At 40.3% G+C, this 18,248-nt stretch overlaps 1 protein-coding gene and 1 pseudogene across 1 annotated transcript; one reads left to right on the top strand and one right to left on the bottom strand.

Moving 5' to 3' along the window:
• Positions 1 to 5,300: 5,300 nt before the first annotated feature.
• On the bottom strand, positions 5,301 to 9,914 carry LOC121784968 (probable copper-transporting ATPase HMA5). The gene is made up of 5 exons (XM_042183260.1): positions 9,434 to 9,914; positions 6,941 to 8,305; positions 6,612 to 6,866; positions 6,415 to 6,537; positions 5,301 to 6,327 (listed from the first exon to the last, which is right to left on the bottom strand). The coding sequence occupies exons 1-5, from the start codon at positions 9,731 to 9,733 to the stop codon at positions 5,416 to 5,418; spliced, it is 2,955 nt and encodes a 984-aa protein (XP_042039194.1). The 5' UTR covers positions 9,734 to 9,914; the 3' UTR covers positions 5,301 to 5,415.
• Positions 9,915 to 13,548: 3,634 nt separating this feature from the next.
• LOC121783534 lies at positions 13,549 to 16,238 on the top strand (annotated as a pseudogene).
• The last annotated feature ends 2,010 nt before the right edge of the window (positions 16,239 to 18,248 follow it).

The following is an 18,248-nucleotide window of genomic DNA, read 5'->3' as shown; positions in this document are numbered from 1 at the left end:
AAATATATTGATCACGATAATGAGCTACTGAATGTCGGGGAGCATTTCCTATTTCAGTAACTCCGTGCCACCTACACATAATTTTAATGTCAAAAGTTACCAAAAAATACATAATTAAGTGAGTTAATGTAAAAAATATATTACTTGGTTCCACACGGGGTATACGGCGTGTGCATAGGCGATATCAAGAAGGCTGGCCTCAATGTAGGCATTCTTTCCCACGCCCACAGCTGCAAGAGTACCATAGGTCCACCCACATCTCTTCTCTGCCTGCCTACAGAAGCCTCGCACAAATAATGATACAGATATGCTAAAGCAGCACTACCCCAACTGATATTAGCCACTTCTTCCGGATCGTCAAAGACATTTAACCACATAAAGGGGACCTTGCACCCTGTGGTGTCCGGTAAAATAAGTCCCCCTAACAAGATCAGAGCATGTATACGTGCTCTTTGGATGTATGCATAAGCATGCAGCCCATCACCCAACGACATCGTCGCTTGGTGGATCAGAGATGTCATCAACAAACCACCGTGTTTCATTTCTGTCTCTGCGTCAGGTATCCATCCCAACACATCTCTACACTTGCTGGCCAATCTTCATATCCAACAGGGTAGTCACGGCCAGTGAAAACACGACCGTCTGCTCTCAAACCCCACAGGCTTTGCCTGTAAGGTTACGGTAACTTCACCAACTGGAAGGTGGAAACAATGTGTCTCAGGCCTCCAGCTCTCGATCAAGGCAGTTATAAGCTCATTGTCCATCCTCATCGGCCTTCCACATTTAACCACGCCTCTGAACCCCCATGCATCAAGCCAATACATCACATTTTCATGTATTGGCAATGCCCAAACCTTACTCTCCGTCCTACGAACTCTCAACACATTTGTTGTGCCATTCGCCAACAATGAGGCTGAAATGTGGTCGTTTTGATGAAATAGTAATGATGGATCCTCGGGTCCATAACATAACTGTTGTTCGGAACTTGCAGATGCCATATACTTCAAAACATTCACCCAAGATTCAATTTTTCATAAACACTCAAATCTAACTAAATTGCAACTTCAATTGACAATGACAAGCTATATTCCAATTTGGAGACTCCATCAAGATTCAAATTAGGCAACAAAAGGGTCGCGATTACAAAAACTTAATCAATTGCTTCTACCCATTTAATTATATGCATATGAAATACACAAATTATGCAAAATCGACCAACAAATCCATCAATATCATTATAAACCCTAATTTTGCTAAATTATATGCATATGAAATACACAAATTACGGAAAATCGACCAAAAATTCCATCATTTTCATCATAATCCCTAATTTCATCATAATCCCTAATTATAGGCAACAAAACAACCAAAATCGACCAAAAATCCGTCAATTGCATCATAAACCCTAATTTGGCTAAATTACGGATAACCTACACAAATTAAGCAATAAAGAATGTATTTAGCAAAATTGAAGAATAATTACCGGAATATGGTTGCAAAATGGTGGAAATTCACCGGAAATTGCTGGGAATCGTCGGAAATTGTTGTAGTTCGTCGCTGGTTCCGCGTCGGTGCTTCTTCTCTGTTTGCGTCTGAGATGCTTTTGCCTTCTGCCTGTTTTAAAACCCGACGGACGACGCATAAGCGTTATGCGTCGCTAATGAAAGACGCATAAGCATTATGTGTCGCTAACGAAAGACGCACAACCGTTATGCGTCGCTAAATAAAGACGCACAATGCTTATGCGTCACTAAATAACGACGCATAATGCTTATGCGTCTTTCTATTAACGACGCACAACCGTTGTGCGTCACTCCCTGAGTCGGAAGACAACTACAACTCTTCATTAAAATGGAATTCAATTAACATGCTTTCTCAAAAAAAGAATTTTTCCCGATTGGGACATGCTGGTGAGAGATCATTGCAAATTCTCGCCAAGCAAGGATTATTGAAAGGTACGAAGTCTTGCAAATTATAGTTTTGTGAGCATTGTGTTCTGGGAAAACAGCGAAGAGTGAAATTTGTCACTGCAATCCATAATACGAAGGGAATTCTGGATTACGCGCACTCAGATGTGTGGGGACCTGTCAAGACTCCGTCACTTGGAGGTAGACACTATTTTGTCACCTTTGTTGAAGAGCAAAAATGAAGTCCTTGCGATTTTTCTGAAATGGAAAGCTCAAGTTGAAAATCAGATGGGGAAGAAGATCAAGGTTCTCCGATCTGACAACGGTGGAGAATACAAGAGTGATCCTTTCCAAGATATATGCCGGGAGTGTGGCATAGTTCGGCACTTCACAGTGAGAAATACACCACAACAGAATGGAGTGTCAGAGCGTATGAATCGAACACTAGTGGAGAAAGTTCGTTGTATGATGTCTAATGCTGGGCTAGATAGGAAATTTTGGGCTGAGGCCATCACATACGCTCAACACATTGTCAATCGTTTGCCATGTTCTGCCATTGATGGCAAGACTCCTTTAGAGGTATGGTCCGGTAAACCTGCAACTGATTATGATTCTTTGCGTATTTTTGGTTTTATTGCATATTATCATGTGATTGAGTTGAAATTGGATCCACGCGCAAAGAAGGCTTTGTTTATGGGTTTCAATGCTGGTGTTAAAGGATATCGGTTATGGTGTTTGGAGTCTAAGAAGACGATTGTAAGTAAGGATGTTACCTTTGATGAATCTTCCATATTCAATAAGGTAAATCCAAATAGTAGTGATACTTCGCAGCACGAGGAGTATACACCGAAGCAGGTGGAGTTCGAAGAAGCAGTTGTGATCCCAACTACGAACACCACAAATGACTCTCCTACGGAAGAAGCAGAGTCAGATGATGAAGAGGTTCCACCCCAAGAACCTTCGCAGCAATCAGAGTCAATTGCAGTCAGGCAAACGAGGCGGGAAAATAAGAAACCTGCTCGATTTGCGGATATGGTAGCATATGCGCTTCCAGTTGTTGATGATGTTCCATGCATCTTTTCGAAAGCTATTGAAAGTTCAGAAAGCGATGGTTGGAAAGGTGCTTTGGAAGAAGAGATGCGATCTCTTCACAAGAACAAGACGTGGAAGCTGATACCATTGCCGAAAGGCAGGAAGACAATTGGATGTAAATGGGTTTTTGCAAAGAAAGAGTGATTTCCTGACAAAGATGATGTTCGTTACAAAGCAAGATTGGTAGCTAAAGGCTACGCCAAGAAGGAGGGAATTGATTACGATGGGGTATTTTCTCCTGTTGTTAAACATTCCTCAATTAGAATTTTGTTGGCTTTGGTAGCGCAGTTGAATTTGGAGCTAGCTCAACTTGATGTAAATACCGCGTTTTTACACGGTGATCTGAATGAGGAAATCTATATGACCCAACCGGAGGGATTCAAGGTTGCTGGTAAAGAAAATTGGGTTTGCAAATTGTACAAATCGTTGTATGGATTGAAACAGTCTTCAAGACAGTGGTACAAACGGTTTGACAAATTTATGAAGGATTAGATGTACACAAGAAGCAAATACGACCACTGTGTGTATTTGCACAGACTTCAAGATGGTTCCTACATCTACCTACTCTTATACGTTGATGATATGCTGATAGCATCAAAGAGCCAAGTTGAAATTGACAGATTGAAGGCTCAGTTGAGTAAAGAGTTCGAGATGAAGGATTTGGGGGAAGCCAAGAAGATTCTCGGTATGGAGATTATAAAGGATAGAAAGGGAGGCAAGCTTTGGCTGACACAGAAACAGTATTTGATCAAAGTACTACAGCGTTTTGGTGTAAATGATGATTCAAAATCTGTAAGTACCCCACTTGCTCCTCATTTGAAACTTAGTTCTCAATTATCTCCAAAACGGAAGATGAGCGAGAATATATGGCGAAAGTTCCCTACGCTAACGCAGTTGGAAGCTTGATGTATGCAATGGTGTGTACAAGACCAGACATTTCACAGATCGTTGGTATTGTGAGCAGATACATGCATGATCCAGGAAAAGGTCATTGGCAAGCTGTGAAATGGATTCTGCGATATATCAAAGATACTGTAGATATTGGTTTGTTGTTTGAGCAGGATAAATCACTTGGTCATTTTGCAGTTGGATATTGTGATTCCGACTATGCTGGTGATTTGGATAAGCGAAGATCTACTACTGGCTATTTGTTCACTTTAGCGAGTGCGCCAGTTAGTTGGAAGTCTACCTTGCAGTCAACGGTAGCTTTGTCTACGACAGAGGCAAAGTACATGGCCATTACTGAAGCTGTGAAGGAGGCGATTTGGCTTCATGGGTTGCTGAAAGAATTGGGTGTTGGTCAGAAACAACTTGAAGTATATTCTGACAGCAAGAGTGCTATTCATTTAGCAAAGAATCAGATCTTTCATGCAAGGACGAAGCACATTGATGTTCGCTATCATTTTATGCGGGAAATTCTCGAAGAAGAGGAAATTGTCATCAGAAAGGTTCCAACTTTGGAGAATCCTGCAGATATGTTGACCAAGGTGGTGACGAGAGCCACGTTTGAACATTGTTTGGACTTGGTTAATATTCTGCGATTTGGAGCTGGCGCTTGACTGCGCCAATATGAAAGCACCGCGAGTCGTCTGTTTGGGTGGAAAAGATTTGTGTTTGGTGGGATTTGAAATTTTTTCAAGGTGGAGATTTGTTGAAATTTGACAAAATTTCTATCCCACATCGGTGGAATTTGAAATTTTGTCAAGGTGGAGATTTGTTGAAATTTGACAAATTTTTTATCCCACATCGGTGGGTTAGGAATAGTTGGGGGAGAGTTGCTACCTATAAAAGGAGCACTCCTCCCTCATTTGTAATGTACCTCAAACATTTGTATTCTCTTCTCCGTCTAAATAGAAGCGGGCTCTGCAGAGGGTGCTCGGAGACGTAGGCAATTTGGCCGAACTCCGTTATCAAAGTTTCGGGTGTGTTCTTTCTTTATTATTTATTTTGTTTCGCATTTATTTCTGGGTTTATTTTCTGTTGGGATATTGTATTCAATATTATTTGCGGGTTTGGTAGTAGTGTTTTGTACGGTTCTTCTGGGTGTTTTTATGTTGTGATAAATACACCGACTGATAAATTCTGTTAGGAATCTGGTATTTAAGAGGGACAGTGTCCTCGCCAGTCTTTCCAAAGAATTTATTTGGAGAAGTAATTTTATCAAGTAGACCCCGTTGGGTTAACTCTAAAATTACTGAATCGATTCTTTTCACTATTTGAGAGAAAATTACCCGGTTTTCTCAACATGAATTTGGGACACATCACACATACACCTTCGATTATAAAAGTGGGACACATGCCTTATTAACTAATTCCACTTACTTTTCTTCATAATTCTTAAAATATGTGAGAGTCAAAACGTAACATTGCGAATACTAATTTACAACATAAGACACCAGTAGAATCTAAGATAGAGTTACAAATTAGGTGTTTGTCGCATTGCTAGAGCATCAAGAACCTTTGGCCTCTTATAGTTCTTCAACAACAGAGAGCTGCAAACCACGCTAACCGATGAGGCCGCCATAGCGGCGCCAGCCAGCCACGGCGGCAGGCGGAACCTAGTCCAAGGGAAGAGCGCCCCTGCAGCAAGCGGAATCCCTAGAGTGTTGTACCCTAATGCCCATATATAATTAAGCCTAATTCTCCAAAACGTTTTCCTGGAAAGATCTATAGCAGTTATAACATCCTCGAGGTTGCTCTTCATCAACACCACATCCGCGGCCTCGATCGCAATATCTGTGCCCGCACCAATCGCCACCCCCACGTCTGCTGCCACCAGTGCTGGTGAGTCGTTTATTCCGTCACCCACCATGGCCACCACATTGCCTGCAGCCTGTAGTTCCTTCACCTTTTGTGCTTTGTCTTGAGGTTTAGCTTGTGCAAAAACAACATCAATTCCCACCTCTTTTGCAATCGCATTCGCAGTTCCCAAATTATCACCTGTCATAATTATACTACTAATCTTCATCGATTTGAGAATGGAGATGGCTTCTCGGGCCCCCGGTTTCAATGGATCGGACACAAGAAGAATCCCATGCACTTGTCTGTCAAACGATATCAGAATCCCACTTTGGGCCAATCCTTCTGCTTCCTTGAGTTTCTCTTCAACATCTGTGGTGATATCGACGCTGTGATCCAACATCAAGCTCTTGTTTCCGATCAACACTTGTCTTCCTCGAACCACTGCCTTCACGCCCTGCCCTGTTATGGCCTCAAAGTCGCACGCTTCAGGCCATATGGGGCAGCTGCTTTCTTCTTCATTGTCTTGTTGCCAGCACTTTTTAGCGTACTCGACTATCGCCTTTGCTAATGGATGCTCACTGTTCACCTAATCACTCGTTCAAGAATGTTTATTTGAGAATACAAATGACATACTACCCCGCTGGAGTATATAAGGAGTAATATACGTACATACCTCGACAGCAGCAGCAAGAGAAGTAAATTCTTGAATGTTGATGTCTTTCAAGAGATTGGCATTGACTACGACCGGCGCCCCGATTGTGAGAGTTCCTGTCTTGTCGAAGACTATGCAGTTTACCTGTTGCGAAAGTGGAGTTAAAAATTCTAAATGAGACAATTAACAACGGACGGATATCATGGAACAAACCGAACCTTATGAGTGTTCTCCAAAGCATGCCCGCCTTTAATGAGAACGCCTTGGGAAGCACCAACTCCAGTACCAACCATGACTGCAGTTGGAGTCGCCAACCCAAGCGCGCATGGGCATGCTATCACCATCACCGATATCCCAAACTCAAGCGCAAGCTCAAACCCATCCATTGAGCCAGGAATCCAGGATTCAGGATAACCCTTCAGCTTCCCAGCCCAAAACCAACCAAACCACGTGCTTATCGACGCAACTATAACCTGCACCATTCAAATCAATATGTCACTTAACCATAATTAATTTTACACGCTCAGCGCAGCTAGTGTCGACATACGAGGGGGACGAAGAATTTGGAAATGAGATCCGCGAATTTCTGCACTGGAGCTCTGGCTAACTGCGCCGATTCAACCAGCCGCACAATCTGCGCTAGGGCACTCTCCGATCCTACCTTGGTCGCTCTAACGTGAAGAACTCCGTTCGCATTCAGCGTCCCTCCGATCACTGCGTCTCCCTTCCCCTTCGCCACCGGTCTCGACTCTCCGGTGATCATGCTCTCGCTCACATGGCTCCGGCCCCACACAATTACCCCATCACACGCCACTTTAGCACCAGGCACGATCTTCAACACGTCGTTCTTCTGCACCAACCGACTATCAATCTCCTCCTCCTCCCCCTCCGCTGTCATCAGGGTCGCCGTCTCTGGCGACAAATCCATCAGCTTCTCTATCGCCTCCGACGTCTTCCCCTTCGCCACAACCTCCAGATACTTCCCCAAGAGAATGAAGGAGATCAGCATCGCGCTTGTCTCGAAGAAATCCGTTGATTCAAAATCATCCGAACTCGCAGATCTGATCGCCGAATAAACCGAATAAAAGTAAGCAGCGTTCGTCCCCAACGCGATCAAAACATCCATATTCGCGGCCCCGCGCTTCAAAGCTTTGTACGCGCCGACATAGAACCGCCGGCCGATGATGAACTGCACCGGCGTCGTCAGAGCCCACCGCACAACCGTCCCCACGGTGAGCATATTTACGATTTTACCCTCCAACACGCGATTCACGCCAGGGACGTACATTAACACCATGGAAGTGAGAAACACAGGAAGCGTGAAGAATAAGCTCCATAGAAAAGATGTGTAGTATGCTTTGATTTCAATTTCGCGATCAGCCTCTCTTCCTCCCTTTCCGGAGAAGATGCTCACCTTCACATCCTCAAACGATTCAATCGTTTTAATAAAGTCTCGAGGTCCTACGAGATCGGGCTCGTAGGAAATCGAGAGCTTGCTGAGCTCGGCGTCGAAGGTGACCTCTTCGACGCCTTGCAGAGCCCCGAGGGACTTACCGATGAGTGTATGATCAGGGAGGCCGTCGAGGTGGAGGTGCACAGTACACCTCTCCTCGCCGGTGGTGAGGAGGACGCCCTCGAAGCCGGTGTCGTGGACAACTTGGAGGATCTGGGCGCAGTCGACAAGGCGTGGGTCGTAGTGGACTTGGAGGTGGTGGGTGGAAGGGGGGAGGGTTGCTTGTGCGACGCCGTGTAGGGATGATAAGTAGTATTGGAGGGTGATGGAGCAGGAGATGCAGTTGAGGTTGTTTATGAGGATTCGACAGATGAGATGGCGGTTGCCGTTTCTGGAATCTTCTCGTATCAATGTGGCTTGGAATCCTGCGTCTTCTATTGCTTCACGGATCTCTTCTTCCTGCATTTCATAAATAAATCTTGTTTTTCTGTCACCATCAAACATTTTTTGTCTCGAATCTCCGTTCTTAACTAATCTACAAAACTTACACTTGCCAAGCAACGCACGCACACCATATTCTTGCTATTTACTGTATCATCATCATCATCACTATTATTATTATTATTATTATTATTATTTAGTAGCATTAGTTAATGTTTTCAATATCCCGAAATGATAATAATTTATGAAATGTAATACGCATTGATTAATTTTAGTACTAGTATTTATAAGCATGTTATTATATGGGCTGGTAATTGAAAACCTATTAGCATAAGTTAAAATGAGGGAAAATGTATTGCATGGAAAAAATCTATTTAATTCGAATAAAGTATCTAGTTTCATGTAAAAAACAAAACATACTAGAGTAAAGTATTTTTTTTTATCAAAGATAAGCACCCATAACTTTGAAGTGAACTTGACGACGCCAGATATCGTTGTGGACAGCACTATTTTAATTAGAATTCTTTGTGTCAAAACTTTTTAGAAGAATAAAAAATACAAATCAGTTAAAGAAAAATAGTAAAAAATATAATTTGGCACTCTAATTTACGATATCCTATTTATGTAATTAAGAGAATCAGTGCATATTTACTTTACAAAATCTAAAAATATGAGAGTGTCAACATAAAGTGTTCAGCTAACAAATTATTTATACGTGTAAGTGGGTTTGGCCATAAAATATTCAAATGTATATTTGTACCTTATCTTCATATTTTTATCTATACTCTATGTATGGCATAAGTGTATGATTATGTTGTCTTATGGAGTAACAAACAAATCATAGCACTAGTGATATCCAGCTACTAGAAAAATTATGCTACCACAATTAAAATTCCTTTAGTAACTATATATATAGAGCATATTACAAAAACATATTCATATATTACCGAAAAGGCCAAACAAAAAACAATTAGCATCATAGTAATATGTTAGTAGACATAGAAAGAAAAAAGTTATTAGAGTTTGATCGAAGATCGAAACTAATTTAATCCTTTTCAATCAACACATAGTTATAACAAGGCTATTGCAATTTAATTAGCAGGTGCACATGCGTTAAAACAAATCTGAGTGATAAAACAAACTTACATTGACAAAAGCGGGGCAAAACACGACAAGCGAACGGTGGTTCAAGGCATCAACGGCGGCTTCCTTGATCCCGGGGAGGCGCTTGACGGCCTTCTCGACTGAGGCAGCACAGGCAGAACATGTCATTCCGGTGACGGAGAAGAGGGCCTTCGCCTCCAAACCCTCCATGCATTTTTCTTCGTCCGATGAGAAGCTCGTGCTCTTAGGGTAACTCGGCATCGATGGATACAGCGGCCGTGCCGACAAGCTCCCGTTTTCATTTCTTATGCATGCCGTTGACAGCAGCAGCTTCCCCGACATCTCTAACTTTCTCTCTCTCTGAGTATATGTCTTCTCTTCTCATTTAGAGCTATAGTTTTATTTTTATAGTTAAAATGTCGAAAACTTAATTAAAGATTATGATTTTGGAAAAAAAAGTAATGGTCCTGGTTGAATTGCGTTTAAATCAGAATCATGTTTTGTGGAATCGGTGTAGAATCACTTTGGGTTAAAGTGTTTGGTTTGGAGCATAGAATATTAGTTAAATTACTTTATAGAGGAAAACTATCATTTTTTATAGAAATTATTAGTGTTCTTCTTTGAAAAAGATATCTATATATATATTCTTAAGCTGCAAACTTTAAGCCATTATGTAAAGTGGAAAATAAGTTTAAAACAGGCCTTTGCAACCGCAGTTTGAGAAAATTGTGTCAAAATTAAATCTTTTACAGTATTCAGTGATACTAGTATATTTGCATTTAAATTTATATACAGTAGTATTATTTAAAGCCAACCTAGAATTGAATTTCATGAGGGGTTGTTTTTAGTGCAATTGATTAATTTTCACACAAGTAACTCTTATCTGATGCATATAGTATTACGTATATCGATGAGATGATATAGTAGTGAGAATAATACAGTCGAATTTCTGAAGGTTCGAAGACAAAAAGAAATTATTGAGGCTTGCTGCTTAGCCTTTTCTGTTGTTTATGATTCCTTTTGAGATTCAACATCCATATATATTTATATGGACAAGACAACACACAGAACCCCCACGATTATCGCTCTCCATGCATATAAAATATCATCTTTTCTGCTATGAGTTGTTGAGATCTGGATTTTGACATTTTGTTTTTCCATACATTTCCTTTTCTATTTTTTGACTGAATCTCCATTTTTATTTTGGATTTTATAAGTTTGGAAGTTTCAATTTTGGATAGATTGCGTCTTTCGTGAATCTCTTGAATTCAGTGAGTTAAGTAATAAATTTAGCATAAATTAAAGTGTTTAAATTATTGAATTGAAAATAGATAGGTTAGGGTTGTCAAAATGAGTCCTAGGTTTGTGAAGTAATAGAAGATATTATATAGAGTGAGCGTATATTGTTTCTATCTAAATAGTAGTACTACCAAACTTCATATCACCATATATCCAACTTAAAATATACAATCGATTGTAAAAATATACACATATATTTAGCAGAAAAGACCCAATAATCTTAAAGTATGCTTCTTTTTTGGTGAGTGGGAGGGGAGGGATACTTTTCTTGACAAGAGATTGGCCAATTTATTCAAATGCTAGATATAAAGTTGTTCCTCAGCTTAATTAATCTATTGTGCATTTCTACTTCCCAAAATAACATTGTATTTCAAATATGTATCGGAAGATGTTATATGCCATGAATGATTCTTTCCCTAAAATAATACTCCATGAAGCATATCGTATATAATTTGTCTTTCGGATAAGTGTATAGAGATGATAACAAAATTGAAAACAATACATCGAAGAAAGAAGAATGGGAAGGATTGAGGTTGCAGTTTATATCAGCAAAAAGTTGTGGTGGCCACCAATAACACTTTATGATTAATCATGCACCTTAATATTAATATTACTAAAAAGTTCAATTATTGGTCACACTCTAGAATTTATTTTTGGACAAGTATGATAGTGCTTGTCATTGTAATTATGCAACGAATTGGACCACGAGTGATACCAATATAGAGGCAATTAAAATTTGGGAATAAGCTAAAGGTTGATTACTTTCATGTATCGTTAAGGTGGATCACTATTTGCATTATATAAAGATGAATATTTTGACGTTTTACTCGATAAATTGATTGAGTCATTAGGGAAAATTTTGCCTATAAAAAATGAAGAAGGCTATCTTAGTTGTGGCAAAATCCATATAGTAGTACTTAGCTAAAAGTGTTTAGATATGTCAAAACAGTGAAACACTCATCTTTACATGACCGACAAAGTATTGTGATACTGAAATCAAAATGGAAACGTCACAAAAATAGTTGAAGCAAACGACGCAATTAGTTGCTAATAGAAGGGATTTATTTAAATGCCTAAAAGAAGGCTTCTTTATTTTAGTGGGAATTGATAAGCTCCCATTCATATTCAAGACAATGATTTGATCCCTTTGTACTACTTTATGAGGCTCACCTATGTTAGTGTCCATGGATCTAATTAGTACTACAATGACAATACAAATAAATCAAGAGAATTACGTGGACGAGACAATTTTCTCTTTTTTTTTCCCTTTCATAATGCACACATTTCTAAAGCAATGAAATGTGACACTACTAAGTAGGATTGGACCTTGTATCGTGTACGCCCACGATATTCGAAAAGGCAAATCGATTCAATTTGCTACTTTGAAAGTGAGTATTATTAATATTGACTAACAGTATGAAATCAAGAAAATTATTATAAACGGAGTATTTTTTTTTAAATTACCATTTGACGTATATATAGTAAAGGTCCAGATTCGTTGAAAGACTTGGTTACATGAACTATGGAAAGGCGGATGCAGCAACGCCTAGCCACACTCGATTAAGATATAACCAAAAAGGAAGTTGTGAAACTCAAATAGAATCGAAACTTGAAGACGTTGCTAAAAGTCAATGCCGTGCCGAATTCCAGAGGGACCACTCGGCTGAGTGATGGCGAGTCAGAGGCCATCACTCAGCTCAGCGTCCGGGTGTCTCTATGCACCCAAAACTCACCTAGTTAGGTAACAGCCTATTGAAGCTGAGAGCATCGCCCGATCAGTGGTTTTATTTATATACAATAATTAGTCAATCGTATTTAGCCATAAGCCGATTGTGGATCACAAAAATGGATTTTTATTAATTTTGTTAAATTGCCCCAATTTATATAAATGATTTTAATTGGCTTGTTTAAATAAATGAACTGATATTTCAAAAAAATGGGGAGATAGCAAACAGATGGGCTTACTCCAAAATAGCAAATAAAAATCCGGCCCAAAGACATGTCAGACCCAAAACCAGCTTAAGTTCTTAGGCAAAAATTGTAAACCTGATTTCCAAACTAAAACTCAGGTAGAGTCATTTCCATAGGTAACATACTCCCTTATTCCCATAAGAATATGCATTCTTTCCTTAGCTCGTCCCACAAGAATATGCACTTTTTAAATTTTGGAAAGTCTTTTCTCACGGTGTGACTCATTCTCCACTAACAATACTTTAATTATTTTTTCTCTTTACTTTTCTCTGACTTTACCAATTTTACATTAAAATTTGTGTTGAACCCAAAGTGCATATTCTTTGGGGACGGAGGGAGTAACATTTTTCTCTTTCTTATTTTCCTCTCTCTTACTTTATTCTCTCTACTTTATCACTTTTTACTTTATTCTTTCTATTTTTTCTTCTCTCTTACTTTTTTATCTATTTATTGAACACATCAACCTTCCTTCTTAAACTGCATAGCAAAAAGTTTCGCTTTAATTACGAGGGAATTGAGGGAATATTAAAACTGTGTATGAGTTGGTCAATTCAAATGTTAGAGAGCTAAATTAAAAAACTGTTTCTCCAGTATTATATTTTCTTCAGTGAAGTTACATACGGTAAATTTCTTTGATAGAGTGATATATTTAAAAATATATATTTTTCTCTATTTTAGATGTAGTTCGATTGGCTTATCATATTAAGTATTATCTATCTAGAATTAAATTCAAATAAAAGGATTATATTAAAGAAACAAATATTGGCAAAATGAAAAGTGAAAATTCGGCTTTACTAGTGAAACCATTACTGAAGTTCATTTCTGCAATTCATTATTATGTCCAGATTATTATTTATTACACTTTATTTGGCTTGATCTGCTTGAAAAGTGGAAAGATAAGTGTTTGATGTCTCTTCAATAGTTCTTGCTTATGATGCTTTTTCTTTTTCTTTTATTTTTGGTCTTTTGGTGTGACTGTGGTGATCAAATAAAAATGGACTGTGTTACTTGATATGTGTTGTGTTATTTGCAGTAAAACTCATAGTGAATTCTGTGTAGATTCTTTATGCTTCACTTTCATGTATGACTTCTTCTAGATTAAGATTAGTAGTGTTATTCCTCTCAAGAAAAGGAAAGAAGGATAAGATTTTTAAATTAATCCATTCCGTTTCAGCTACTGATTTGTATTGTGAATTAATTCAAGTTTCTGACTAGCTTAGGTTGTTATTTCCATTACTGAAGTTCATTTCTGCATCCAATTTCACATATCAGTTCATTTCTATTTCAGGTTCCTAAAAACCATTTCTCTGCAGTAGTTCTTGATAGCTCGGTAAGCAGCACGATGACTGTTGGAAACCTAAAGCTCGGGGTAGATGTTGTGAGTGCTCATAACCTTTTGCCCAAATACGGGCAGGGTTCTTCTAGTGCTTTCGTTGAACTTTGCTTTGATGGCCAGAGATACCGGTCCACAACCAAAGAGAAAGATCTTAGCCCCGTGTGGAATGAGACTTTCTACTTCAACATATCCGATCCTGCCATCCTCCACTCTCTGGTTCTTGATGCTTACGTCTATAACAATGTCAGAGGCATCCAGTCTAGAACCTTCATCGGAAAGGTTACCATCAATGGGACTTCCTTTGTGCCCTACCCTGATGCAGTTGTCTTGCATTACCCTCTGGAGAAGCATGGTATTTTCTCACGTGTTAGGGGAGAGCTCGGGCTCAAGGTTTACATCTCGGACGATCCATCAATAAAGTCATCTGCCCCTGTTTCCATGGCTGAGGAATCCCATTTGTTGTCAGAATCAGGTCACAGACCGATATCAAGCTCGGGCCATCATCATGCGAAGCATGAGGCGGCAAGGCATACGTTCCACAGTATCCCAAAACACGTTGACACTGAAGAGCAGACCTCTCTAACCGGAGAGCCTCATCATGTTACAAAGTACATGGGTGATGAGATGAAGGCTCCTGAACCAATGCCTCCGAAGCTTGTACACATGCACTCGGTATCATCAAGACAACCCGTTGATTTTGCTCTGAAGGAGACGAGCCCTTTCCTTGGCGGGGGAAGGGTTGTCGGGGGAAAGGTTATCCGAACTGACAGGGCAGCCGTAGGCACCTATGATCTTGTTGAGAAAATGCATTTTCTGTTTGTTAGAGTTGTGAAGGCACGTGAGCTTCCTGCCATGGACGACACTGGAAGCCTAGATCCCTTCGTGGAGGTGAGGATCGGAAACTATAAAGGAATCACTAGGCACATCGAGAAACAACAACATCCTCTTTGGAATGTAGTTTTTGCTTTCTCAAGGGAAAGGATGCAAGCATCTGTGCTAGAAGTTGTTAAGGATAAAGATCTCTTGAAAGATGATTTGTTGGTTTGGTCCGGTTTGACCTTAATGAAGTCCCATTGCGAGTTCCACCCGATAGTCCCTTGGCTCCAGAGTGGTACCGTCTTGAAGACAAGAAGGGCGAGAAGATAAAGGGTGAGCTGATGCTTGCAGTCTGGATCGGCACTCAAGCGGATGAGGCCTTCCCAGATGCATGGCACTCTGATGCAGCTACGCCCATTGACAGCTCAGCTGCTGCATCAGCTCTTATACGCTCCAAAGTCTATCACGCACCACGCTTGTGGTATGTTCGTGTTAATGTCGTTGAAGCCCAGGACTTAGTGCCAACGGAGAGGAGCCGGTTCCCTGATGTTTATGTAAAGGCACACATAGGAAGCCAGGTCATGAGAACGAAGCCAACTCAGGCTCGGAATTTCAACCCTGTGTGGAATGAAGATCTGTTTTTTGTAGCTGCTGAGCCTTTCGAAGACGATCTAGTTCTCACGGTCGAGGATAGGGTGGCTCCCGGAAAAGATGAGATCATATCATCCCGTTGAATATGGTCGAGAAGCGTGCTGATGATCGCATCATTCACTCTCGTTGGTTCAACTTAGAAAAGCCAGTTCTTGTGGATGTTGATCAGCTGGACATGTTGAGGCACCAGGCTGTCAACATAGTGGCAACGAGGCTAGGCCGGGCGGAGCCACCCCTGAGAAGGGAGGTAGTGGAGTATATGTCCGATGTGGACTCACCTATGGAGCATGCGGAGGAGCAAGGCGAACTTCTTCCGCCTGATGTCCGTCTTCAACGGGCTATTCGCTGTCGGGAGATGGTCCGGAGACATGCATGTGGAAGAACCCTGTGACAACAGTGCTTGTCCATGTGTTGTATCTCATGCTTGTTTCATTCCCTGAGCCGATCCTGCCAACTGTTTTCCTCTACATGTTTCTGATAGGGATATGGAACTTCAGATACCGGCCGAGGTATCTGCCCCACATGAACACAAAGCTCTCGCAGGCAGAGGCAGTGCACCCGGACGAGCTTGATGAGGAGTTTGACACGTTTCCTACGAGTCGCAACCCGGACTTGGTGAGCATAAAATGTCTAAACTTGGTTCAAACGACCAATACAATAAACAATGTAGTTAGATGACTATGCCAGCCAGAATAGGATTTACTTTTGTTATTCAGCTACTTCCTCGTTGCTTTGAATGTTCAAATTTCGATATTTATGCAAGATTGTGCCTAATCTTTTCATTACTTGAAGCTAATAATGAAATCTTAAAATGGATCTTATAGAGTAGTATATAGTATTTAGCTACATTCTCATGCAAATTGATTATTTGTGCACAATTATGTAATTAAGTGCCACGCAGAGCATCTTTTTATAATAAATGGTTAGGTGCATTTAGTCCCCCCAGCAAAGTACAAATACTCCTACAATGTAAACATAAGTTGAAATCCGATATGTTGTATCTAGTCAATTGTTCGTGTTCATAATAGTCAACGACGTGCTTCCATCTATCCATCCACATTTCTGGTGCGTCCCACACAGGAAAAAAGAAGAAGAAAGAAAGTATAGTGATTCCACCAACTATCAAAAATGGCTGTTTCTGTGTCTAGGAAGAAGAAGCAGAGAAAATCAGAGGCTAATGAGCTAGGTTTCTTTGAAAAGATTATGGTGAAGGTGCCAGCAGCCATTTTCATGCTAGCTTTCATCTACATTTGGTCTTCTTCCACCACCATCCTCTCCGCCGACATTGTCCACCTCTGCGTATCATCTGAAGCTCAATAATCGCTCAGCCCAACTCTTCTCTCCTAAAAAACGACTCCTCTCCTCGGGCTGTTCACGGCGGCTGAGTTCTGCTTGCAGCCCACGGGAGACAGCCCCACGAGGAAATCGGTGTTTGATTCGCTCATGTTGGAAAAGAAGATGACATTAATATGCCGCCCACCTTCATTATGGAGAGTTCCTAAGTAGTGTAGAGTTCCTATGTTTTATAGAGTACCAACTACATTTAGTGATGTACTAGAATGTTCTCATTCACCCTATAAATACTAGGGTAATGAACATTTGAACGCACAAGAAACATTTACAGAAATACATCTCTACTTCTACTTCCATATCCAAAATGCCTTATCAATCTTCAAATATCTCTCTCGATCACCATCTTTAAGAGCTCATCTCCGGTTGCATTCCTGTTCTGTTTGATCCGATGGCGGCATACTATCAGCATCCGTGGCATCTGCCGGAAGATTGGGGGAAGTATTCAGTGTTCATCGATAAGGAAGAGGTCAGGAATAAGAATGTGAATGTGGTGGATAGGCTGATGAAGATTTCGGCCAAGGAGAGAGAGAATATGAGGAGATATATCGTGTATGAGCTCTTGCCTGGATTGGTTTATGGCGATTTCGATTCCAAATTTGTCAAATTTCAAGATGCTTTTTCGATATCCGTAAATAGTCTTCTCGAAAGAGCTACCAGATTGAATGATTTGTGAAAATTCTGTTTATATAAATCATCTTTGTCTATTTTTTTCATCCCCAAAAAGTCTATATATGGTTCACTTCACCATTGTAATTATCTTCAATCTTCGTTTACGGAACTGTAAATTTAGTTTAAACAGCGGAACCAAATGGCTATCCAATCGAACCAACCTCAATCGATCCATGATTTCATTGTTGAAGGTATAATCGGATTCTTTTTCACTTCTCATATATTATTAGTGTTGCTCCTCTGCGCGATTATATGCATCCCTGCTCGGAGACTGTTGATCACATGATATTCGTTTGTACCACTCGACTGTTCTTTCAGTGGACTGAAATCATTCTTTTGTATCGATGAAGGTGGAAGTGAACGGTTCCAATGCTGCCTCGATATACAAGTACTTGAAGTCGGCTTGTTTGGGGACAAAGATGGACATGTTGTTGGTCGCTATGCTCCTATCCATATTCCGAATTTCTCGTCCAAGTACATGGACGGGGTCGCTAGAATAAATGGTGCGACTAAGAACGCTACCTGTATCCTTTGAGTTTTCATCTGTGATGTTGTCTGAAAAAAGCTTCAACATTTTCAATATGTATATCATTTGTAAGATGTTTAACATGCTCTACTTTTATCAAAGAAGGATTTCTTGGACTGCATGAATAAGTGTCGAGTAGATCTTATGAAAATTGATCATTTCGAATAGGATAATTCATATACTCCATTTGAAAAAGTAAATAACAAAAATCGCAATTTTGCAAAAATTTGATTTAT

The sequence above is a fragment of the Salvia splendens genome, chromosome 21, assembly GCF_004379255.2.
Source record: "Salvia splendens isolate huo1 chromosome 21, SspV2, whole genome shotgun sequence".
Classification (NCBI taxonomy): Eukaryota; Viridiplantae; Streptophyta; class Magnoliopsida; order Lamiales; family Lamiaceae; genus Salvia; species Salvia splendens.
The sequence above is the reverse complement of the archived record's forward strand: the minus strand, read 5'-3'. Positions and strand labels throughout refer to the sequence as shown.

Coding starts and splice junctions, on each gene's coding strand:
- LOC121784968 (XM_042183260.1), bottom strand. CDS start 9,733: ATGTCGGGGAAGCTGCTGCTGTCAACGGCATGCATAAGAAATGAAAAC. Junction 8,306..9,433: donor TTTGCCCCGCTTTTGTCAAT/GTAAGTTTGTTT, acceptor TATGAAATGCAG/GAAGAAGAGATCCGTGAAGC. Junction 6,867..6,940: donor CCAAATTCTTCGTCCCCCTC/GTATGTCGACAC, acceptor TGAATGGTGCAG/GTTATAGTTGCGTCGATAAG.